Source organism: Triplophysa dalaica, chromosome 20, assembly GCF_015846415.1.
Source record: "Triplophysa dalaica isolate WHDGS20190420 chromosome 20, ASM1584641v1, whole genome shotgun sequence".
In the NCBI taxonomy this organism is placed as follows: domain Eukaryota; kingdom Metazoa; phylum Chordata; class Actinopteri; order Cypriniformes; family Nemacheilidae; genus Triplophysa; species Triplophysa dalaica.
Genome location: NC_079561.1, coordinates 4,212,853 through 4,230,749, shown reverse-complemented (window position 1 = coordinate 4,230,749; position 17,897 = coordinate 4,212,853). Strand labels below are relative to the sequence as shown.

The 17,897-nt window shown below is 37.8% G+C and overlaps 2 protein-coding genes across 3 annotated transcripts; one reads left to right on the top strand and one right to left on the bottom strand.

The window, feature by feature from the left end:
- Window positions 1-54: 54 nt before the first annotated feature.
- Window positions 55-1,944, bottom strand: dnajc22 (DnaJ (Hsp40) homolog, subfamily C, member 22). Of its 2 annotated transcripts, none has more exons than XM_056733279.1 (5): window positions 1,871-1,944; window positions 1,714-1,766; window positions 888-1,453; window positions 427-719; window positions 55-345 (listed from the first exon to the last, which is right to left on the bottom strand). In XM_056733279.1, exons 3-5 carry the CDS (start codon window positions 1,438-1,440, stop codon window positions 163-165), a joined length of 1,029 nt encoding a protein of 342 aa, XP_056589257.1. In that variant the 5' UTR covers window positions 1,441-1,453; window positions 1,714-1,766; window positions 1,871-1,944; the 3' UTR covers window positions 55-162. The 2 variants fall into 2 exon arrangements, with proteins under 2 accessions (XP_056589257.1, XP_056589258.1); XM_056733280.1 differs by having other exon boundaries at window positions 1,852-1,908.
- A 253-nt stretch (window positions 1,945-2,197) lies between these two features.
- lmbr1l (limb development membrane protein 1-like) lies at window positions 2,198-16,222 on the top strand. Its single transcript, XM_056733812.1, has 16 exons — window positions 2,198-2,611; window positions 6,660-6,744; window positions 8,990-9,023; window positions 9,597-9,736; window positions 10,373-10,476; window positions 10,613-10,736; window positions 10,899-10,967; window positions 11,105-11,169; window positions 11,296-11,368; window positions 11,790-11,879; window positions 11,968-12,044; window positions 12,129-12,206; window positions 12,464-12,628; window positions 12,726-12,792; window positions 13,068-13,229; window positions 14,503-16,222. Exons 1-16 carry the CDS (start codon window positions 2,549-2,551, stop codon window positions 14,586-14,588), a joined length of 1,482 nt encoding a protein of 493 aa, XP_056589790.1. The 5' UTR covers window positions 2,198-2,548; the 3' UTR covers window positions 14,589-16,222.
- Window positions 16,223-17,897: the final 1,675 nt, after the last annotated feature.

Below are 17,897 nucleotides of genomic sequence, written 5' to 3'. Positions count from 1 at the left end.
CACAAGAGAGCAGCAAATACTGTGGAACTTGTGAGCAAGTAACTTGAACCACAGTGGGAAAATATATAGTTTATTTCATTACTCCAGGTAGACCTGCAAAAATAAATCACTACATATTTGGTGTAAAAAGTAATTCTGGGCCCTTAAAAAGGTATCAGATAATCATCTTCTTCGTTGTGGCTTATGTCTGTGAAGAAGTAACTCATATGCCTCCTGGATCTGAATGAACATCTGTTGTGCTTCTGCTTGTCTCTCGGGGTTGTGGTCTGGATGCCACACTTTAGCCAGTTCCCTATAACTGCGAGTGATCTCCTCCGGAGAAGACTCTTCGGGCAATGATAGGATCTGATTGTAAGAAAACTTTGTGACAATATGTACCAAACATTACATATGTTATAGCTGATTAAAACTATAAACTTCCCTTACCTTTAGCGCCTCTTTTTCTTTTTTCCCGTATTCATTAAGAAGTATTTCTAACATTTTTTTCCAGCTGTCCTCATAGAAACCTCCTCCGGTCAGGGAACACAGGATACGATATGGCAGCAACAGAAAAAACTCCAGGACTCCTTTAAGCCACGGAAAGAACCAGAAGAAATCCAGCAGGGCGGCTATGCATTCTGATATGTAATACAGCGTGGCTGTGGTATTGTGGAAGACGCAGTATCCGAGCGGAGCGGAGAAAGCAAGTAGGCCAAAACTAAGACGGAACAGACGAGGTCCTTCGGAAATAAACAAACAAATCTGGTTATATAAACAATCAAGAGCAGTTGAGACATTACTGTATATTTTTTAATAGATTTGTATGTCTGGGAAAAAGGTGAGTGATTATCTTGCATATAACTTAAAAAACACCATTCGATGCAGAAATGAATCTGTGCGTGTCTCACCCAGCGGATCTGGAGGATATCCTGCAGGCTGCAATGGTTTAAACGTGCTGTGTTGTGCAGCCGTGACACTTGCAGCTAGGCTGATGGGCAGTGGAGAGAGGGTGCTCCCGTAGAAGATGGAGGATGTGATGATACATGTAACAAGTGTCTTCTGGAGGTCAGAAGTCTGTTTGCCGACAGAGGACACTAGGTGCACACCTGCACCTATGCTCAGGGGCAACACAAGGAAGTAGAAAAAACGTAGAGAACTAAGGCTTATTAAAGCAACCCAGCCGAAGTAAATGCCAACACAAACCTGACCGGTAAACCGAATCAGGCCTACTGATGTCGGAGATGCGGGTGGACGTCTTATGCGAGCTCCATCTGCCTTATGATTGGCCTCGCTCACATAAGATGGGATACGAAAGAACTCCCTCAGCCAGCCGAAGCCGAAACCACCCAGGGTGAGAATCCACAAGAGGGCATGGCTGTCTCTTCCCAAATAAATGTGATGAAGCCCAAGTGGGCCACCCATGGCCCATAAGGCATATGTTATCATGACCTTCTTAGCCATGGGGTCATTCTAGCTGTACACAGGAGATTAAAAATAAAACAAATGCACTTTAATATGGTGAAGAATTATATACCTTGATTATAAACATTCGTTTTTGGTGATATGAAACTTTACATAAATATGGAGATGCACTGTAAAATTTATTTATGGTTCATTAAACAAAAGTATAATTGTTTATTAACAGATCACGTTCATTTCCTAAATCATTTCTATTTTGATTGTCCTGTTACGAATTTGACTACCTTAACTCAAAACAGCACACCCGTGTCTTACCTGCGCGTTCCTGAGAGATAGACCTTCATACAGCAACAAATTGCAGAGACGTCCTAAAACAAAATAAAAATATATAAATGCGTGCAACGAATTGCAACAGGATTGCTTTAAAGTCAGCTTTGATTTTAAATCATTTACGTTATCGAAATAAATTAACCTATGGACTTCCGCATTTGCGTCAATGTGGACTTTGGTAAGATGGTGACACAACTGAGTTATACAGGGGTAAACTGACCAAAGATACAAACTTTACTAAAGGGCAAAATGCAGTAGTCTACGTCACGTTAGGTGCACTGAATTGCATATTTATTGAATGAAATATTTCAAACACTCGTATATTTATCTTTTTTTATATTTTAATGTTTTTCTATGCACCCTCTAGAGACATAACCTTAGTTACGGTCACACAATATTATACTGTGTAAAACTTTATAAATATATTATTTTAAAGTTCGCAAGTCCCAAATACAAAGCCCCGCCTCTAGCTCCGCCCACAGTCCTGCCTTCCACTACATGGAGTGTGAGAATGATTTTTTTCAATGATTAGGATTCGGAGCATCTGTGAACACGCTGACTCGTACAGTTTCACGGTGGCTTTAACTTGCTTGTTAGCAGGTGAATTGCAATGTGAAAAGCGTTCATCCACTTCATTCGGGATTTGAAGTCCAACATTTGAATGGGACCAAAGACTGCGATGCATTTTGAGGTGGAAGTAACGTTACGTTAAGCCATCGTCTGTTTATAACTTGCGAAAAGTTTACACGCGGTACCGACTCAGAAACTGCAATGTTTCAGAATTTTTAACTGAATATAATACGAGACATGGTGCCAAAGCATGGAAACCGAAGACGTGTCGGTTAGAGAACAACTATTCCACGACCGAGTCCGAGAAACCATTGTGAGTTTTCCTCTTGTTGTTTCCTCTTTCTTGTTTAATCCAGTTACTTTGTTTACGTGTTGTTATGTAAGATGTGGTGCGTAAATTACTCGTCATAAGTCGATCTTGCGTGTGTCATGATGGCATGTCTATCAATAATGATTGACTGATTTGTAGGATGTTAGTAGGTCACGCCTAGCTAATGTGACCACAAATTTATGTTCTACCATAACACTTCTTGTTTGTAGTTACATTAACACTTTGTTTAAACAACTTTAGTGTGTGTAAGCATAGTTGTGCTCTATATTTACAAAGCAGTTTAAACACGAGGGGGGTCGTGCAGCTGTATATATTCCCCAACCCCCTCCTCCCCTAATTTGAATAAAACGTTATTATGTAATGGAAGATGTGTTCAGTTTTTAGGGTTTGTGTGATTCAGGGTTTGTTCTTGTTGTTGCATGCATTTGTGAAATGCATTTTCTGAATGTTTGAAAAATAACCTACATTTTTTTTACATATTATATCATTCTATCAAAACTGAGCTTCAGACCTGAAGAACCTTACATCTCGGAGATGACCTTTGGTCCTTCACGAAACTTTGGCTTGCTCAGCAGTTTTTTGTTAATAATATTACTTGCATGTTAAATAAGATCATTTTAGATTGTTTGAGTCTGTAACTCATTACAATTTAAGGTTAAATGATAATATAGTGATTAAATGATTTAATAAAAATCTGAATTATAGTCATATTTTCGTGGGGGAACCTTGCATGCAAATGCTTCCTTTTTCTGTTCAAACACAGTTTGTTAGACAACAAGTTTTTATGCGTGTGTTTTGTTTATGTCACTAAAAACTATAGCCTGATTCTGCAAAGAAAAAGTGAAATTCCTTTTTATTAAAATGATCAACCAGATGTAAACCAGGTGTGTATTGTGATGTGCAATGCTGAGGGCAGGACTGGCTGTCAAATGCAGAGCTCCTGCTGTTCTTATTATTAATTGATTCCTGTTGCTTCTGTCACTGCTTATCACGGCTTATCATTTAAATAAATCTGTGCCATAGGTGTTTTAGGGTCTACCATTGTGGTGTTCATTATACACAAACTGAATTAGAATGTGATATCGAATTTTAATATATTCGAAATATTAAATTTTCTGTAGATGGACGGATCCTTGGCGAACTTGGAACTCGTAACCTATGAACGAAAAGACAAAATATATTAAATTGTCAACATTTTGCACTTGTTTGCTCTTTAGATGTGACAACCTGTTTGTCAACAGAGTGTAGATGACATGTCTCGAGTTGCACTTAGTGCAAAGAATGCAGTACGTAAAGCACATTATTAAAGTGCATATCTGAACAAGTCGCTCAGTCTTGCACAATAGAGGGCTTTGTGCTTTCCTCTCAACATATATGATATTCTTGAGGGTGACTTCTGTTAGAATAGGTATTTTTGATGTTTGTCCAAGTTCCTCCAGGCAAATTAAGAGCAAATAGAAGTAGTCAACACTTAAGAAGCATTGTCTAAAATTTCTGTGGTGTGAATTGGTTGGTCTTATTTCTCATTTACATTTAGAACAACTATATTGACTTTTTTTTTATCTTGACAACCCGGCCACTTCAAGTGTATCATGTCTTATTCCTTGTGGAATATCTCAATTACTCTTTACAAAAAGTAATTTCGTATTAAAGCATCCCTCAAATGCATACATGGTTTGTAAATATTTGACCTACAACAGACAAGAGATTATTGGAATGGGTAAATCCCTTCTAGAAAGGGTTTATCTACTGTTGTTTAGTGGTCTTGTCCATTTTGACTGAACTGCAAACCTGTGTGAACACCTTTGAAAGGTTCTGTGATCTGTCACACAGATCTATTGTTTTCGCAGCCATTTGCTGACAAGATCCTTGCTTCCTGTCCTCTTCCTCTCACTATTATTCTTCCTTTCTGCTTTAGGGTGTGCTCCTTTTTTACAGTTTAACAAAAAATGCCATAATTGGTTCGCATAGTTCATATTCATACCCCTGAGAAGATGTGTTATGTTTTCCTGGAATCAGGTGAAGGGTTAGTTGTAGTATAAGAGTGTATATGCAAATGCTCATACATCATCCCTGAACTCAGTAAACTAATGTTATGAATTCAAGAGCTTATCCCTTCCTCCATATTAAATTACTGAGGATAGCGTCATTGTGTGGTTATTTGATACACTGTCCGTCCCAAAAAAAAGTCACACTTTAATATTTCATTTGGAGCACCTTGAGCTTTGATTATGGCACGAATTTGCCGTGGCATCGTTTCGATAAGCTTCTGCAATGTCAAAACATTTATTCCTGTCCAGAGTTGCATTCGTTTTTGGCAAGATCTTGTTTTGTTGATGGCCGAGACGGATCGCTGCGCAAAGTCTTCTCAGCACACCCTAAAGATTCTTAATGGGGTTAAAGGGCTGTCTCACCGGCAAATCCAAATTTCCTCATGTTTTACTCACCCACAAGGCATCCTAACTGAATATGGTTTTCTTCTTGAAAAATATTTCAGTGGAAGTTATAATACAATTATATTATTGTATGTGTATTAACATACAACCAGCATTATTTGAAGATTGTTGTTTTGTAGCTTGCAGCATATTTTATATACAATATTTATTAGGGCTCTTAAATGATTTATCATGAGTAATCTCATCCAGAATACAATTCTGTGATTACATAATTTATGTCTGAGCTCTGAGCTTATTTATTTTTTTATTTACAAGCACATTCATACTCATACATATATTAGAAATATTTAGAAAATATTCGCATGCATTTATTTATTTTTACACTTATTTTATATAAATGTTTATTATTTTTATGTTATTCCTAAATATATTCATTTGTGTTTGTTTTTATAAATACAAAACTCATATGAAGAGTACACACACATGTGTGTTCTTGATGCGATTAATTGCAATTAATCATTTGACAGAACTATTACAAATACAAACAATATGCATGATACACAGACACAAAGTCTATTATGTAAAATGCGTTTTATTCAGAATAATCGCAAATAATAAATTTACACTAAGAGCAGCCCTATTTATTTTCTTACAGTTTGGTCTTTTTTTAAACAACCTTGGTCTGAATTTTGAGATTTTAAATTGCTCCATATACTGTGTTGTTGACTCCTTGTAAATAATCCAAAGAAACAAATGGAGATTTGGCTGTTTTGTAGCACCGTTGTGTGACAACAACATCATTTAATGTTCTAATGTTGATGGTGGTGTGAATTGCTGGTGTGATGGCTCATCCAAACCTCATTTGCACCTCATTTAGCTCTTCATTTGCATTTGAGGCGTAATAGTGAACCGTCATCTGTGTCTGCTACAATCCTCACAATCGTCTTGTGAATGTTCTTTCATGTGGAATTCAGATAGCCTACCTAAATGTAAAAAGGAACAGCTGGAACGCTGCTTATTGATTCACTTTCTAATGACTTGGTTCTTTTTTGTTGGTCACACAATGCAATTTATGCAATGCTTTTCCTCTGATTAGGAGTTGTTATGTCACGGAGAGCTGTAAAGTCAATCTGGACTGAGCACAGCAGCTTGTATCAGTGATAAAAGGGCTGTGTTGGAGTGCGTCGGGTGACCTCTGATCTCAGTTCTGTCCGTGTTACTTGTTCTCGATAAGATCTATTAGCGGCGTATCTAAATTAGTCGCATAGCACATCTTGTAGTTGTACTTGTCTGTTCATGACCGGTCATATTGACAGTATGACTCATACTGCAGATCTGTGAGAATAACTCTATTATGTTGAACACAAAAGGAGGCATTTAATTGTACTAGTCACTCATATCATTCATGCTATTACAATAGTCACTTTCTTCTTTTAATGGTTAGAAGATTGTTACGGAGGATTAATATTACATTATGTATGTAGAGATTATGTATAAACAGCTGACCGGGATCTTCAGTTAAAATCTTTTCATATTTTCAATGTTTTTTTAATAGCAAAATTATATTATTTAGCAAACCACGTCTTGTTTAATATATTTTTGCACTGACACTCAGGTTTTATTTTCTTCTTTAGATTTGTGTGCTGCTGTTCATTTGCCTCTACATCTTGTCTCACCTCATTCTCACCCACTTTAAGAAGAATGCAGAATTCGTCACCGGTAAGTTTGACTCCACCCTTAACCCCCACCGTCCCCCCCCAGACCCTCAACAATTGTTTGGCTGCATACATACAGTTCAATCCGTCAAAGAACACATGTGACTACCGAGCTAAACTCTTAATATTCATGGGTCAGCACAACCTGACATGATCATGACCGTGCTCTTTTCATAAAACGACCTGCTTGGTTACATAATGTTCCTTCATTAGGCACATTGTAAATACACTTGTTATCCTCTGTTATTTGGCCAAACGTTGTGAGGTGCTTTTTGTGAAGCTTTTGCTGTGAAATGTAAGATGAAATGAAGAGTCTTAGCCTGTGATTGCTGCTTGGAAGTTATGTAACTTTTAGGGAGGTCAGTGGTATGGATGAGGAATGTTCCTGTGAGATAAACATAGCCCCCCTGTCTAAGCATGGCCTGGGGTTTCATAAGAGAACACTACCTCATGTTTTTCTTCTACTTTCCTAGTACACTTGTTGTTTCTGTTTTGATTATTGTGTAAAAAGGCATTATTGTTTGAAAGATCTTAGAAGATAACGCCAAAATTGTTAGCATTATAATACATTGTATTTTAGGATCGCAAATAAATTCACCACCTGTGACTAATGTATAATTTTTTTGTAGTTTATCATATACGTCTTTGTGTACTAACAACTTTTTAACGTGCACGGATTGTTGCCACTACACAGTATGTGAACCAGTATTTTTCAGCTTGTATATTGCTTATTGAAAGGATATGTGCAGAAACCTGTTCTGCATTAGACTGTTGTTTGTTACATTCCCCAAAAATGTCACCCGGCTATACCCCGCAGCTGTCGTCAAGGGCAAGTTTCAATATGTGTCGAAAGTGAATAGACTGGGGTTTACAGTATTTTTTTTGTTTTCTCTACCTCAATTCAATTTTATTTCTATGGCGCATTTCACAATGTGCATCGTCCCAAAGCCACTTGACAGGAGGAAATACGAAAAACACAAAAAAGGTAAAACACAGCACAGTGCGCTGTTTTTATAGAACAAGCAAGATCATTCTAGTAAATAATATCTAATAAATTTGCTGCCGCCGGTTAGATTCCTGGTGTTTTACGATGCCCAAAAGGTTCAGCTTTCGTCCGACCGGATCCTACAAACAAGCAAGGTCATTCTAGTAAATAATATCTAATAAATGCAGTCTCTTTGTGGTTTATTTAGCATATTATACCATGGTGTGTTTAAATACTGGATTCTGATTGGCTGCAAGGTGTGCATTAAAAGCCTTCAACGCACAGGTAGCTCCACTCAGTTTGATTACATTTAAAATTAATTTTCACCTGTTTGTTTTAAAATGACACTGTAAACATCAATTAAAAGCTTTAACTTGGAACATAACCATGGTATAAGCGGGATAATCCACCGCATTTTAATACAAGATGTGCATTAAAGTCCTTAAATGCATGGCTAGCTGTGGAATATCCCTTACTTATGCATTAAGTGGCTCACAAGAGGAGTCTTTAAACTAGATTGTTTAAATTTAAATGCTACATATAGGAAAGCTCGTACCCCTTTGGTGGATTTAGTTATTCTAGGTGTTATCAGAAGTCTAGAGTTTTGAGATCTCCGAGAGCGTGATGGGTTGTAATGTGATAGAAGCTCTGTTAAATTGGTAGGGGGTAAACTGTTAGGGCTTTATAAGTAATTATAAGAAATTAAAGTCAATACGATACTTAATGGGTAACCAGTGATGGGAGGATAACATTGGGGTTATGTGATTTTCTGGACCTGGTTAGAACTCTGGCGGCTGAATTGTGAACTAACTGTAGTTGGTTTATTGATGATGCAGGACAACCACTAAGTAGTGCATTACAGTAGTCAAGTCTTGTTGTCACAAATGCATGAGTGGTCAACAACACATAGAATATTTAATAATTTGACGACATTTCTAAGGTTAAGAAGGCTGTTTTTGTGAAGTACCTCAAGTACTTCTAATATTCCTGTTATTTCGACTGATTGTCCTTCACACAGATTGTCTTACTTGATGTGCATATTGATGTCAAAGAGTCACGATTGAGTAATTTTCATTAGTATTTATTTGCGTCTTATGTACCCAAACAGATTTGCAAAAAATACATGTTTTCAAAGTTTTTTATGTCATAAATGCCATCGGTTGGACAAACTGCTAGTTATGATCCAATGTGGTAATGTATGGCCACTCAAATGTATGTATTTACAATTTCAATACATCTGTTTTCTTCTCTTGTTTTGCCACAGATGACATTGAGGATGCCATTGTCAATAAGATTGCGTAAGTAATCAACACCTAACTGATTTTACACCCTAAATGAAATGAAATCTTGATTGTTTTTTGGCTTGTTGCGATGTGTCAGGGGATTTCCTTAAGATTTGGCCACGTGGTATTTTTCAAGGGATAGTTCACCCAAAAATTAACATTCTGTCATTCACTCACCCTTTTTACACCTGTATGACTTTCTAGCTCCTGCAGAAAAGAAGATATTGTGAAGAATGTTGGTAACTGAACTACGGTGGTACCCATTCACTTGCATACAATAGAAGTGAACGACACCTCCGTGGTTCGGTTATCAACATTCTTTAAAATATCTTTTTGTGTATTTTGTGTATTGTCATACAGGTTTGAAATGACAAGACGGTGAGTAAGTGATGACAAAACGGTCATTTTTGGGTGAACTATACCTCACTAAAAATCTTACTGTTTACCATCTTGAATAACGGGACAGTTGCCCTTTGGTCCTCCAGCGTGGCGTTAACAGCCCTCCTTCCTTCACATCTGGCACAATGTCAAAGGCAGCTATAACACACGTGCTGCGCTTGCTCTCATTGTCCATCTCTCAATCTGCAGGCTGTGGTTGTGTACCTTCACTCTCTCGGTCGCCGTGTGCGCGGTGCTGCTGTTGCCCATCTCCATCCTGTCCAACGAAGTTCTGCTCACATTCCCACACAGTTACTACATGCAGTGGCTCAATGGATCGCTCATCCGCGGTAAACAAACACACACCCAAATGAATAACCAATCTGTTGCTTTGATTGTACGTCAGGACTGTGCAACTATAATGCATTGCTTATACAGCCCGGGCTAAATTGAACTCTCTTCACCTTGACATTAATGGTTCGTTCATTCCCACAAGGACTTATGAGGGAACAAAAAGTCTAACAGCTCTGTGTTATGTCTTCGTTGTTATCAAACGATATTGCAGGGTCCTGGCAAACGGGCTGACATTTTGGCTGTAAGTTCAAGGACACATAGTTTAGTTAAAAGTCCAGATTTTAGTTTTATTTATTTGCTTTAGTGGTAGGGTGAAATTCTGTTTGGAGTTTTATAGTGATATGTAATACCAGACGTCAAAAGCTGTGAGATTGTATGTGATAATAAGCGACTACAAATTTCAGGCCAAGTTACAAAAAAGCAAGATGGGCTTGATGCAAACGGATCAATGTTGGAATGGCAGGAGGTTGCCCTCTAGTGGTCATTTATTTTTTATATTTTAAACATTTAACCTTGTTCAAGACACAATATGATGCATACACTGTATTACAATATACACAATGTGTAATTTTATTACTTTATATATATATATATATATATATATATGATTTTGAAACTTTTCTTTCTCTCAGGCTTGTGGAATCTAGTCTTTTTGTTCTCAAACCTCTCGCTGGTCTTCCTCATGCCTTTTGCCTACTTTTTTACTGAAGCAGAAGGGTTCGCAGGGTCTAAAAAGGTAAAAATTGGATACATCTCTAGTGCATATATATTTAAGCATTTAGCAGATGCTTTACGAAGTCAGAATGTGTGTCCATCATGATATAAGTAAAATTCTGTGTGTGAATATCGTGATTGAGTGTTTTCTTTTGAAGGGAGTAATGTCGCGGGTATACGAGACTGCGGTGATGTTGTTGCTGCTCAGTCTGCTGGTACTGGGTATCGTGTGGGTGGCATGTGCCCTTCTTCATCACAACACCGCTCGTGAGAGTCTTTACGGTACTGAATACTTCGTTTTTTACATCTTTTTTTAATGTCGTAGCTCAGGAAATTTAGATTCTGGACTAGCCTCTCATCTTTTATTATTTAAAGATAGGTAGACAAGATTTAAAGGCAACCCTTCAAAATAACAACCTCTTCTGTTTTCCTGTTGTTTTAAAGACCTGTGGGAATATTACCTTCCTTATCTCTACTCTGGAATTTCACTGTTCGGTGTTTTGCTACTGTTGTGTAAGTATATAAGTGCCAATTTCGTTCATATGATTTTTTTTAATTGCCTTAATTTTAATGCATGGTGTGGTATATGTTTTAGTTAAATGGTTGATTTATGCCCGTGTATAATGTTTCCTGTTTTTGTCTTGTAACAGTGTGTACACCCTTTGGGCTGTCACGTATGTTTAGTGTCACCGGGAGCTTATTGGTCAAACCTAGGGTAGGTGGAGAAGTTGAAAACTGTCTTTTGATTATAGTACATTTTTGATGAGCCATCCAAAAAATGTCTTTGATTACAACAGTTTGCACCAAGTTTTGGATGTTTTTTTCTTTTTCGTTCTTTTAGTTACTGGAGAATGTAGAGGAGACCATGAACTGTGCAATGTTTGAAGAAGCCTCCCTTTCCAGAAAGATGAACAGTGAGTGTCGAATGTGAAAGATATATTGCCTCTGAAGAATGTTGTTGAAGGGATAGTTCACCCAAAAATGAAAATTCTATATCATTTATTCACCCTCATGTCATTCTGAACCTGAATGCCAGCAACTTCTGCAGGACACAAACGTTTTTTGGAGAATGTTGATAACCGCACAACACTGACCCACATTGACTTCCATTGTACGGATACAAAAACACATTTCTCAAAGTATCTTCTTTTCATATATAGGTTTTGAAGGACATGAAGGTGAAAAGATGATGATATAATTTTTATTTTTGGATAAACCCTCTCTTTATTGAAAGGGCCTTATGAACCTCTCTCTCTCACTCTTTTTAGATCTGTGGATTTATTTATCACATTAAGTAGGCTTATAATACCACACTCTTTTTGTCAAATGTTTCAGATAGCAGGTCCTGTTGGGTAAATGTTGGCGTCAATTCAGAGACGATAAACAAGCAGTTTTTTAATGTACAGGCCAGACGCATTGCTTTAGGTAAGACATCATTTGCTCAAACTGCTGATCATATTCGTGTTCACTGTGATGAACCCATTGCTCTTTATCGTGTCATCTTTTATTCAAGAATTACGAGAGAGAGCGTCTCCATGGCAACGTAACCTTGGATACCCACTGGCTATGCTGCTGCTTTTAGCATTAACGGTAAGAACAAATCTTTTGATATTACATGGATCATATATAGTTTGCAGTAGTGTCATTGTGCTTAATTCATAAATACTGTCTCAGGCTGTCTGTGTGCTGATGGTGTGTTTCCATGTGCTTGAGCTAATCTTTGATGAGTCTGCTATGCCAAGAGGAATGGAGGTGAGATAAAGAGTGACATATAGAAACATAACAAATTGCTTTAATTGTGCCTACGTTTAATATATTATTTTGGATATGTATGTCTGTATACGTTCAATGTATAGGTGAACCATAGTTTTTTGGTGACTTTACTCTACTAATATTTTATGATGCATTATTATAAAAATGTAGTAGGTATCTAGACCCCTGAAGGATAGATCATTCATCATAGATCATAGATTCATAAAAGGCCTCCGGTGTGTTTGTGTCTGCTGTAGGACCCTCGTCTGGGGCTTGCATCTTTCTCCATGTTTGGTTCTCTGGGCGCTGCGGTGCAGGTGGTTCTTATACTGTATCTCATGGTCTCCTCTGTCGTCGGATTCTACAGTTCTCCACTCTTCAGTGGCTTGATGCCACAGGTGCGGGACACGACCCTCACGCAGGTACAAAGATCTCGCATGAGATCACAAATATCTGTGAAATCGTACTTTGCCTGTTATTCAGTCGAATTGAAATGCGTGTTTATGTGTGTCTCCACAGATTATAGGAAACTGTGTGTCACTTCTAATACTCAGTTCAGCTTTGCCTGTTTTCTCTCGCACACTGGGTATGTTTATTTAATAATAAGTATTACTATTACATAGATACTCCATTCTGGTCATTCACTGCATTGAGATGCAAAATATTAAAAAACGAAGTGGCATGATTTTTAGTTGCATGTGTCAGATGTTTGTGTGTTATTAAATGTTTTGCTGGCTGGCTAATATAGCATTGTTTTATTCATCCACAAGAGGGCACCTTGTAGCTGTATTCCAATGTAAAAGGGAACGTTTCATTTCATATAATGTTTTAACATCCCCTTTTCTGATTTATTGTGTTTAGGTATCACAAGGTTCGATCTACTAGGAGACTTTGGGCGTTATAACTGGCTTGGAAATTTCCACATTGTATTCCTTTACAACATGTTATTTGCTGGACTGACCTCTGCCTGCCTCATAAAGACAGTCACATGGGCGTTGCAAAGAGAGCTCATCCGTGCCTTCGGTTAGTCTCATATCTGTGTTTGCGTGGTTTGTGCACCTGAAAATGAAAATCATTTACCCGATCATTCCAAACCTGTAGGACTTTTTTTTGCTAAACAAAACATCACAAAAAGATATTTTGAAGAATGATAGTTAATAAACAACACTGACCCCCATTGACTTCCATTGTACAGACACAAAACCACCAAGAAATTTCTCAAAATATTTTTGTTTCGTGTTCCACAAAAGCCGTCAGATACAGGTTTTGGCAAATAAATTATGAGTTTTTGGTAAACTTTAAAGGAGCAATGTGGAGATTTTAGCGACATCTAGAAGTGAGGTTGTGAATTGCAAGCAACGGCTCGCTTCACCTATACCTTTCGAAGCACTACTCTCACAAAACAAAGATGTTGTCAAGTTTCGCTTCTTTGCCAAAAGAGATTACATATTTACGAGATGTGCTGTGTAGAGCAGTTTGTCTGTTTAGGGCTACTGTAGAAACAACATTGTGAATTCCATGCAAGGGGATGACCGTACCCCTTTTTCAGACGATGACATCACTGTACCTATGACCACGTTTCCTTTTCGTGCTGGTGTATGTAGATAGAAATAGTACATTCTTAGATAATAAAAAAACACCTTGTTATGAAAGGTCTTTATACACCTCTGAAGGCATAGTTATGGATATTGTATTGTTTTTTTCCGAAAATACAGGTATAAAAATGACTTTCTATGATAATTGATGTTACACCACAAATGCAATAGTTTAACTTGTTTTGAACCCTGAACATTTCTGTAAGCGCTCATTGTGACATTATCTTGAGAGGAAACCTGTAGAAGAAAAGATTCATGCATGTATGCACATTGTATCTCAAAAGGACAAAGGGTGTGTCATACTGCCATTTGCCAGTGTTTGTAGTAAGCCCTGGCTGAGGTGTTTCCAAAGCAGGCCATGTTTCTCTATGGGTAGGTCTCTTTCCTCAGATAGAAAAAGCACAATTCTCTCAGGAAAGTGAGAGTGCACAGGAGGGGAGACGGGTTCCTTGGGGACCTGGGGGCTTTGCAGTCAAACCCCTTCTGGATCTCACACACACCCACTGCCCTCCGCCCAACACAAACAGCGCTGTTGAGCCTTAACAGCCCCCCACACACACACACACTAGTATAACAGATCTTCAATCCCAGTTATGTTTCATTCTTTGATTGATATCCTTCTGTTCAGCCCTAACAATGTCTGCCAAAAGTACCTTTTCTGTCGGATTACGGCTTGTTTACTCTTCTTTTCTTTTCTTCAGGTCTCCACAGACTGCCTTTGACCGTGTCTCGATCCACCATCCCTCACAAACTTCTCCTGGCAAGTGGGCTTTCAAAGATTCACTAAAGTGAGATTACCTTTTTCTTGTGGAGAAGGACTCCAGAACTATTCGCCTAAAATATGTTGTGATCAGTCCATCACAGGGGTACGGTCATCAAAGCTGTTTACGGTTCGATCTCTAAGGTTGACCGAATAACATGCCGTCCAAAGGGACCACCTGTCTCTTAAGAGAATTTTATGTTGCCTCTACAAATGTCAGAACACTTGAAGCCTTCGTGAAAATGAACAATGGTTTATGAGGACTTTGACAGATGTCCAGACAGGAGAGCTATTTCAGACGATGACATCACAGTACCTATGACCACGTTTCCTTTTCCTGCTGGTGGATGAGTGCTGAATTCTGTCCTGACGGACCCCCACGCATTCCCTTTGTATATGACTATTTTTAGCCTCATTCAACGAATCTAATCCCTGTTGTGATGCGGCTCATTACTGGACGGCTGTAGAGAGACGTCGATCCAGTCGGGATTTATCAGCGTCTGACTGAAGCGAGGGAACTTTGTGGGGGAGAGATGAGATGATGTATTGAGTTTAGGGAACAAATGGGAGTCATGCTTGAAATGAAATTCATATTCTGATACAGGTTTTAAAAGGTTTTTGTTAAAAAAAAATGATGACGCCTAAAGCCAAAGACCAAGTTAACTGTGAATGTTTTTTCCTTGTATGTATTCATTTGTGAATCTTTAAAGTGCAATACTATTTTATGAAAAGTTGACACAATTATGCAAATCAGACTGGACTGCTTTCCAGAAATTTGTGTAGATTACCAAATAAGGTATGTTTGTGTTAGCGGTGTCTGATCTAATTGAGAACTCTTCGATCGGGAAATAAGGTCAAGGTTTGGTTTGGGTCATATTTTCTAGCTGAGGGACAATCGCCGCACATGAACAATAACTCTTTCATGGACAAGGAACTGTGACTGAGAATAGGTTTGTCTGCTTTAATAATCACTCATTGTTTTATACGTGGCGGTATTATTTACGGTGTACACAACAGATTACAATTTTGTATGATCTTGTTATTTATAAACATTTTTTATTCTCTTAGCATCATTTTAAATGTTCTTCAGGTGGTGGCCAGTAGGGGGCATTGTGTCAAAAGCATTCATTCTTGTGAGCTTTCCATATCCCAGTCTTGTTGGCTCTTTATCAATCAGTTTAAGACTTAAGCATATTAACTTTCAATATATTCCTGTCAATTAGAGTTTGCCATTGTCATTGAGTGGCCTTTTACTGTCGTTTATCTCTAAAAAGATGAATCTGTGCATAAATAATTGCATTAATATTTTTCCTTTCTCACAAGACGTATTTTTACTGAAGGATTTGGCGTGGATGTTAGTGGAAAAAGATAAATGTGTTTCAAGCTCTAAAGTACTGGATTCAACAATGACATAATGATAGATATTTCCCGTATTTGTGGATGATTTGAGGAGTATGTTTTTCACTTCATTATTAATGGAAAGACTCAAGACTGAAAATGGAGTGAGCATTGGGGTTTTGAGTAAAAAATGAAGTACTTGCTGCTATTTTAGTAGTTTGGGTTTGTACAACTAGCTATTTAGTTTGGGCAGATCCAACTCGACCGTTTGAAGAAAAATGTGAAACTGAAAATCATGACGTTTTAGAAAAGAACAATAAATGTTTCCACCTGTTTTTCTAACCATTGAGTCATTTCTGATTCTGTTGTTCTTAGTCTGGTACAGTCATAAAGAAACTTGTTTTGGTCTGTATCTGCCTTTGACCATTACGTAGAGGTCAGCATATATTTCTTTCCATTTAAGCACCTGACCAGCGCTTTGATGGCGCCAATGTGGTTATAGTTAGCTCTGGTGTTGTGTGCTTGTCTGTACATACATCTTCCCCAGCTGTCCCTCTGGCCGTCGCGGGCCTGCTTTAATCAGTCTCTTTATTTTGCCCCGGGTCTGTCAGCGGGCCTGAAGAGACGGCGCTGTTGACCCATCTTGTGCTTTCCCCGCACGGATGCCCGTGGCACATAAAAGCCCTACATCATCAGAAGAGTGCAAGTCACAGCTCTATATCGTCCATCCGTTTTCCGTGTTGAGTGTTCATTTCCTTTTTTCCTCTTGAAGCAGAAAAAGAAATGGTGACCTCTGATTATGATTTGTCTGTCTGAGTTTTGTTTTTCTCTGAGTTTCCTCTGCTAAAATTACTGTACCAAAGAGCTTTGCACTGACTAATTCAAAAGAATATTACATCTTTGTGTTATAGTCAAGGACACATACACACACAACACCGAGTCCAAAGACTGCATTAAAATCCTTAAATTTTCATTTTTACCTGGAAATGTTTAAAAAATAGGTTTACGTTTTTAACATCGAAAAAAAGGATACCTTTAGAAACATAAAAAAATGTAATGAATACCTTAGATTTTCTACATTTTCAATCTTTGATTATTTGGGGTTTTCCTTTAAAATGGGACATGTCCTTAAAATGCCACTTTGTGTCAAACATTTTGTGTTATATTGGGTGGACGTCATTCCTGAGTAACACTGAGAATTCAACTGTTGCAAATTATTTTAGCATATCAGACAAGAGGAAGACAGCCAGTCTTTCACAGGCTGTGATAGGCTATCTTTATTGTCAAAACACAAGAATGAAGGGAAAAAGACAGATTAGCCTTCCCCACAGTTGTTTGAAGTGTGTGCCAAAGTGCATTAAAAGATATTATTTCTTCTGGAAAACAGAAAAATTGCTACCGGAAAAGACTTGCTAATCAACTGATAATGGCCTGAACTGCCCGCCTGCACCGGCACATCCACACCTTCCTCACACACTCATGACACGCTCTCTTCACACACTCAGGAGCTTATACATGAACCCATAGAGATGGTTTTGTGTAAAAAGATAATGCAATATTAAAAAAACAAAATCGTTTATTTCAAAAATGCATTTGTTGTTTTTTGTTGGTTCAGCCTAACAATGGTTGCCTTCAAATTTTAAGTTAGGAAAACTTAAATGTATTAGTTAATTTCTCATTGAGTTAACCAAACTCGTTGAGTTTACTAACGACTTCTCTGCACCGACACAACTAAAGACAATGTAACGCATTAGAAGCCATTATAATTTAAAACGTTGTCCACGCAACAATCCCATTACAACAAGACGTGTGTCATGTCACACCGCGCTGCATCCGGTGTTGACATGGTATAACAATTTTTATTCTTGAATTAAGTTTTTATAAGTTTAATTAATTCAACATTTTAAGGCAACCAGGTTACTTCTTTATTTAAGTTGAACCAACTTTTTTAATCTGTTTACAAGAAAAATATAAATCAGTTTGTGAATAAATCTTTAA

Bases quoted from the DNA above. Each gene is read 5' to 3' on its own strand.
- lmbr1l (XM_056733812.1), top strand. From the start codon at position 2,549: ATGGAAACCGAAGACGTGTCGGTTAGAGAACAACTATTCCACGACCGA. The intron at 6,745-8,989 runs GTAAGTTTGACT...GTTTTGCCACAG, and splicing joins GAATGCAGAATTCGTCACCG to ATGACATTGAGGATGCCATT. The intron at 12,629-12,725 runs GTACAAAGATCT...GTGTCTCCACAG, and splicing joins GGGACACGACCCTCACGCAG to ATTATAGGAAACTGTGTGTC.
- dnajc22 (XM_056733279.1), bottom strand. From the start codon at position 1,440: ATGGCTAAGAAGGTCATGATAACATATGCCTTATGGGCCATGGGTGGC. The intron at 720-887 runs GTGAGACACGCA...TTATTTCCGAAG, and splicing joins ATATCCTCCAGATCCGCTGG to GACCTCGTCTGTTCCGTCTT. The intron at 346-426 runs GTAAGGGAAGTT...TCTTACAATCAG, and splicing joins AAGAAAAAGAGGCGCTAAAG to ATCCTATCATTGCCCGAAGA.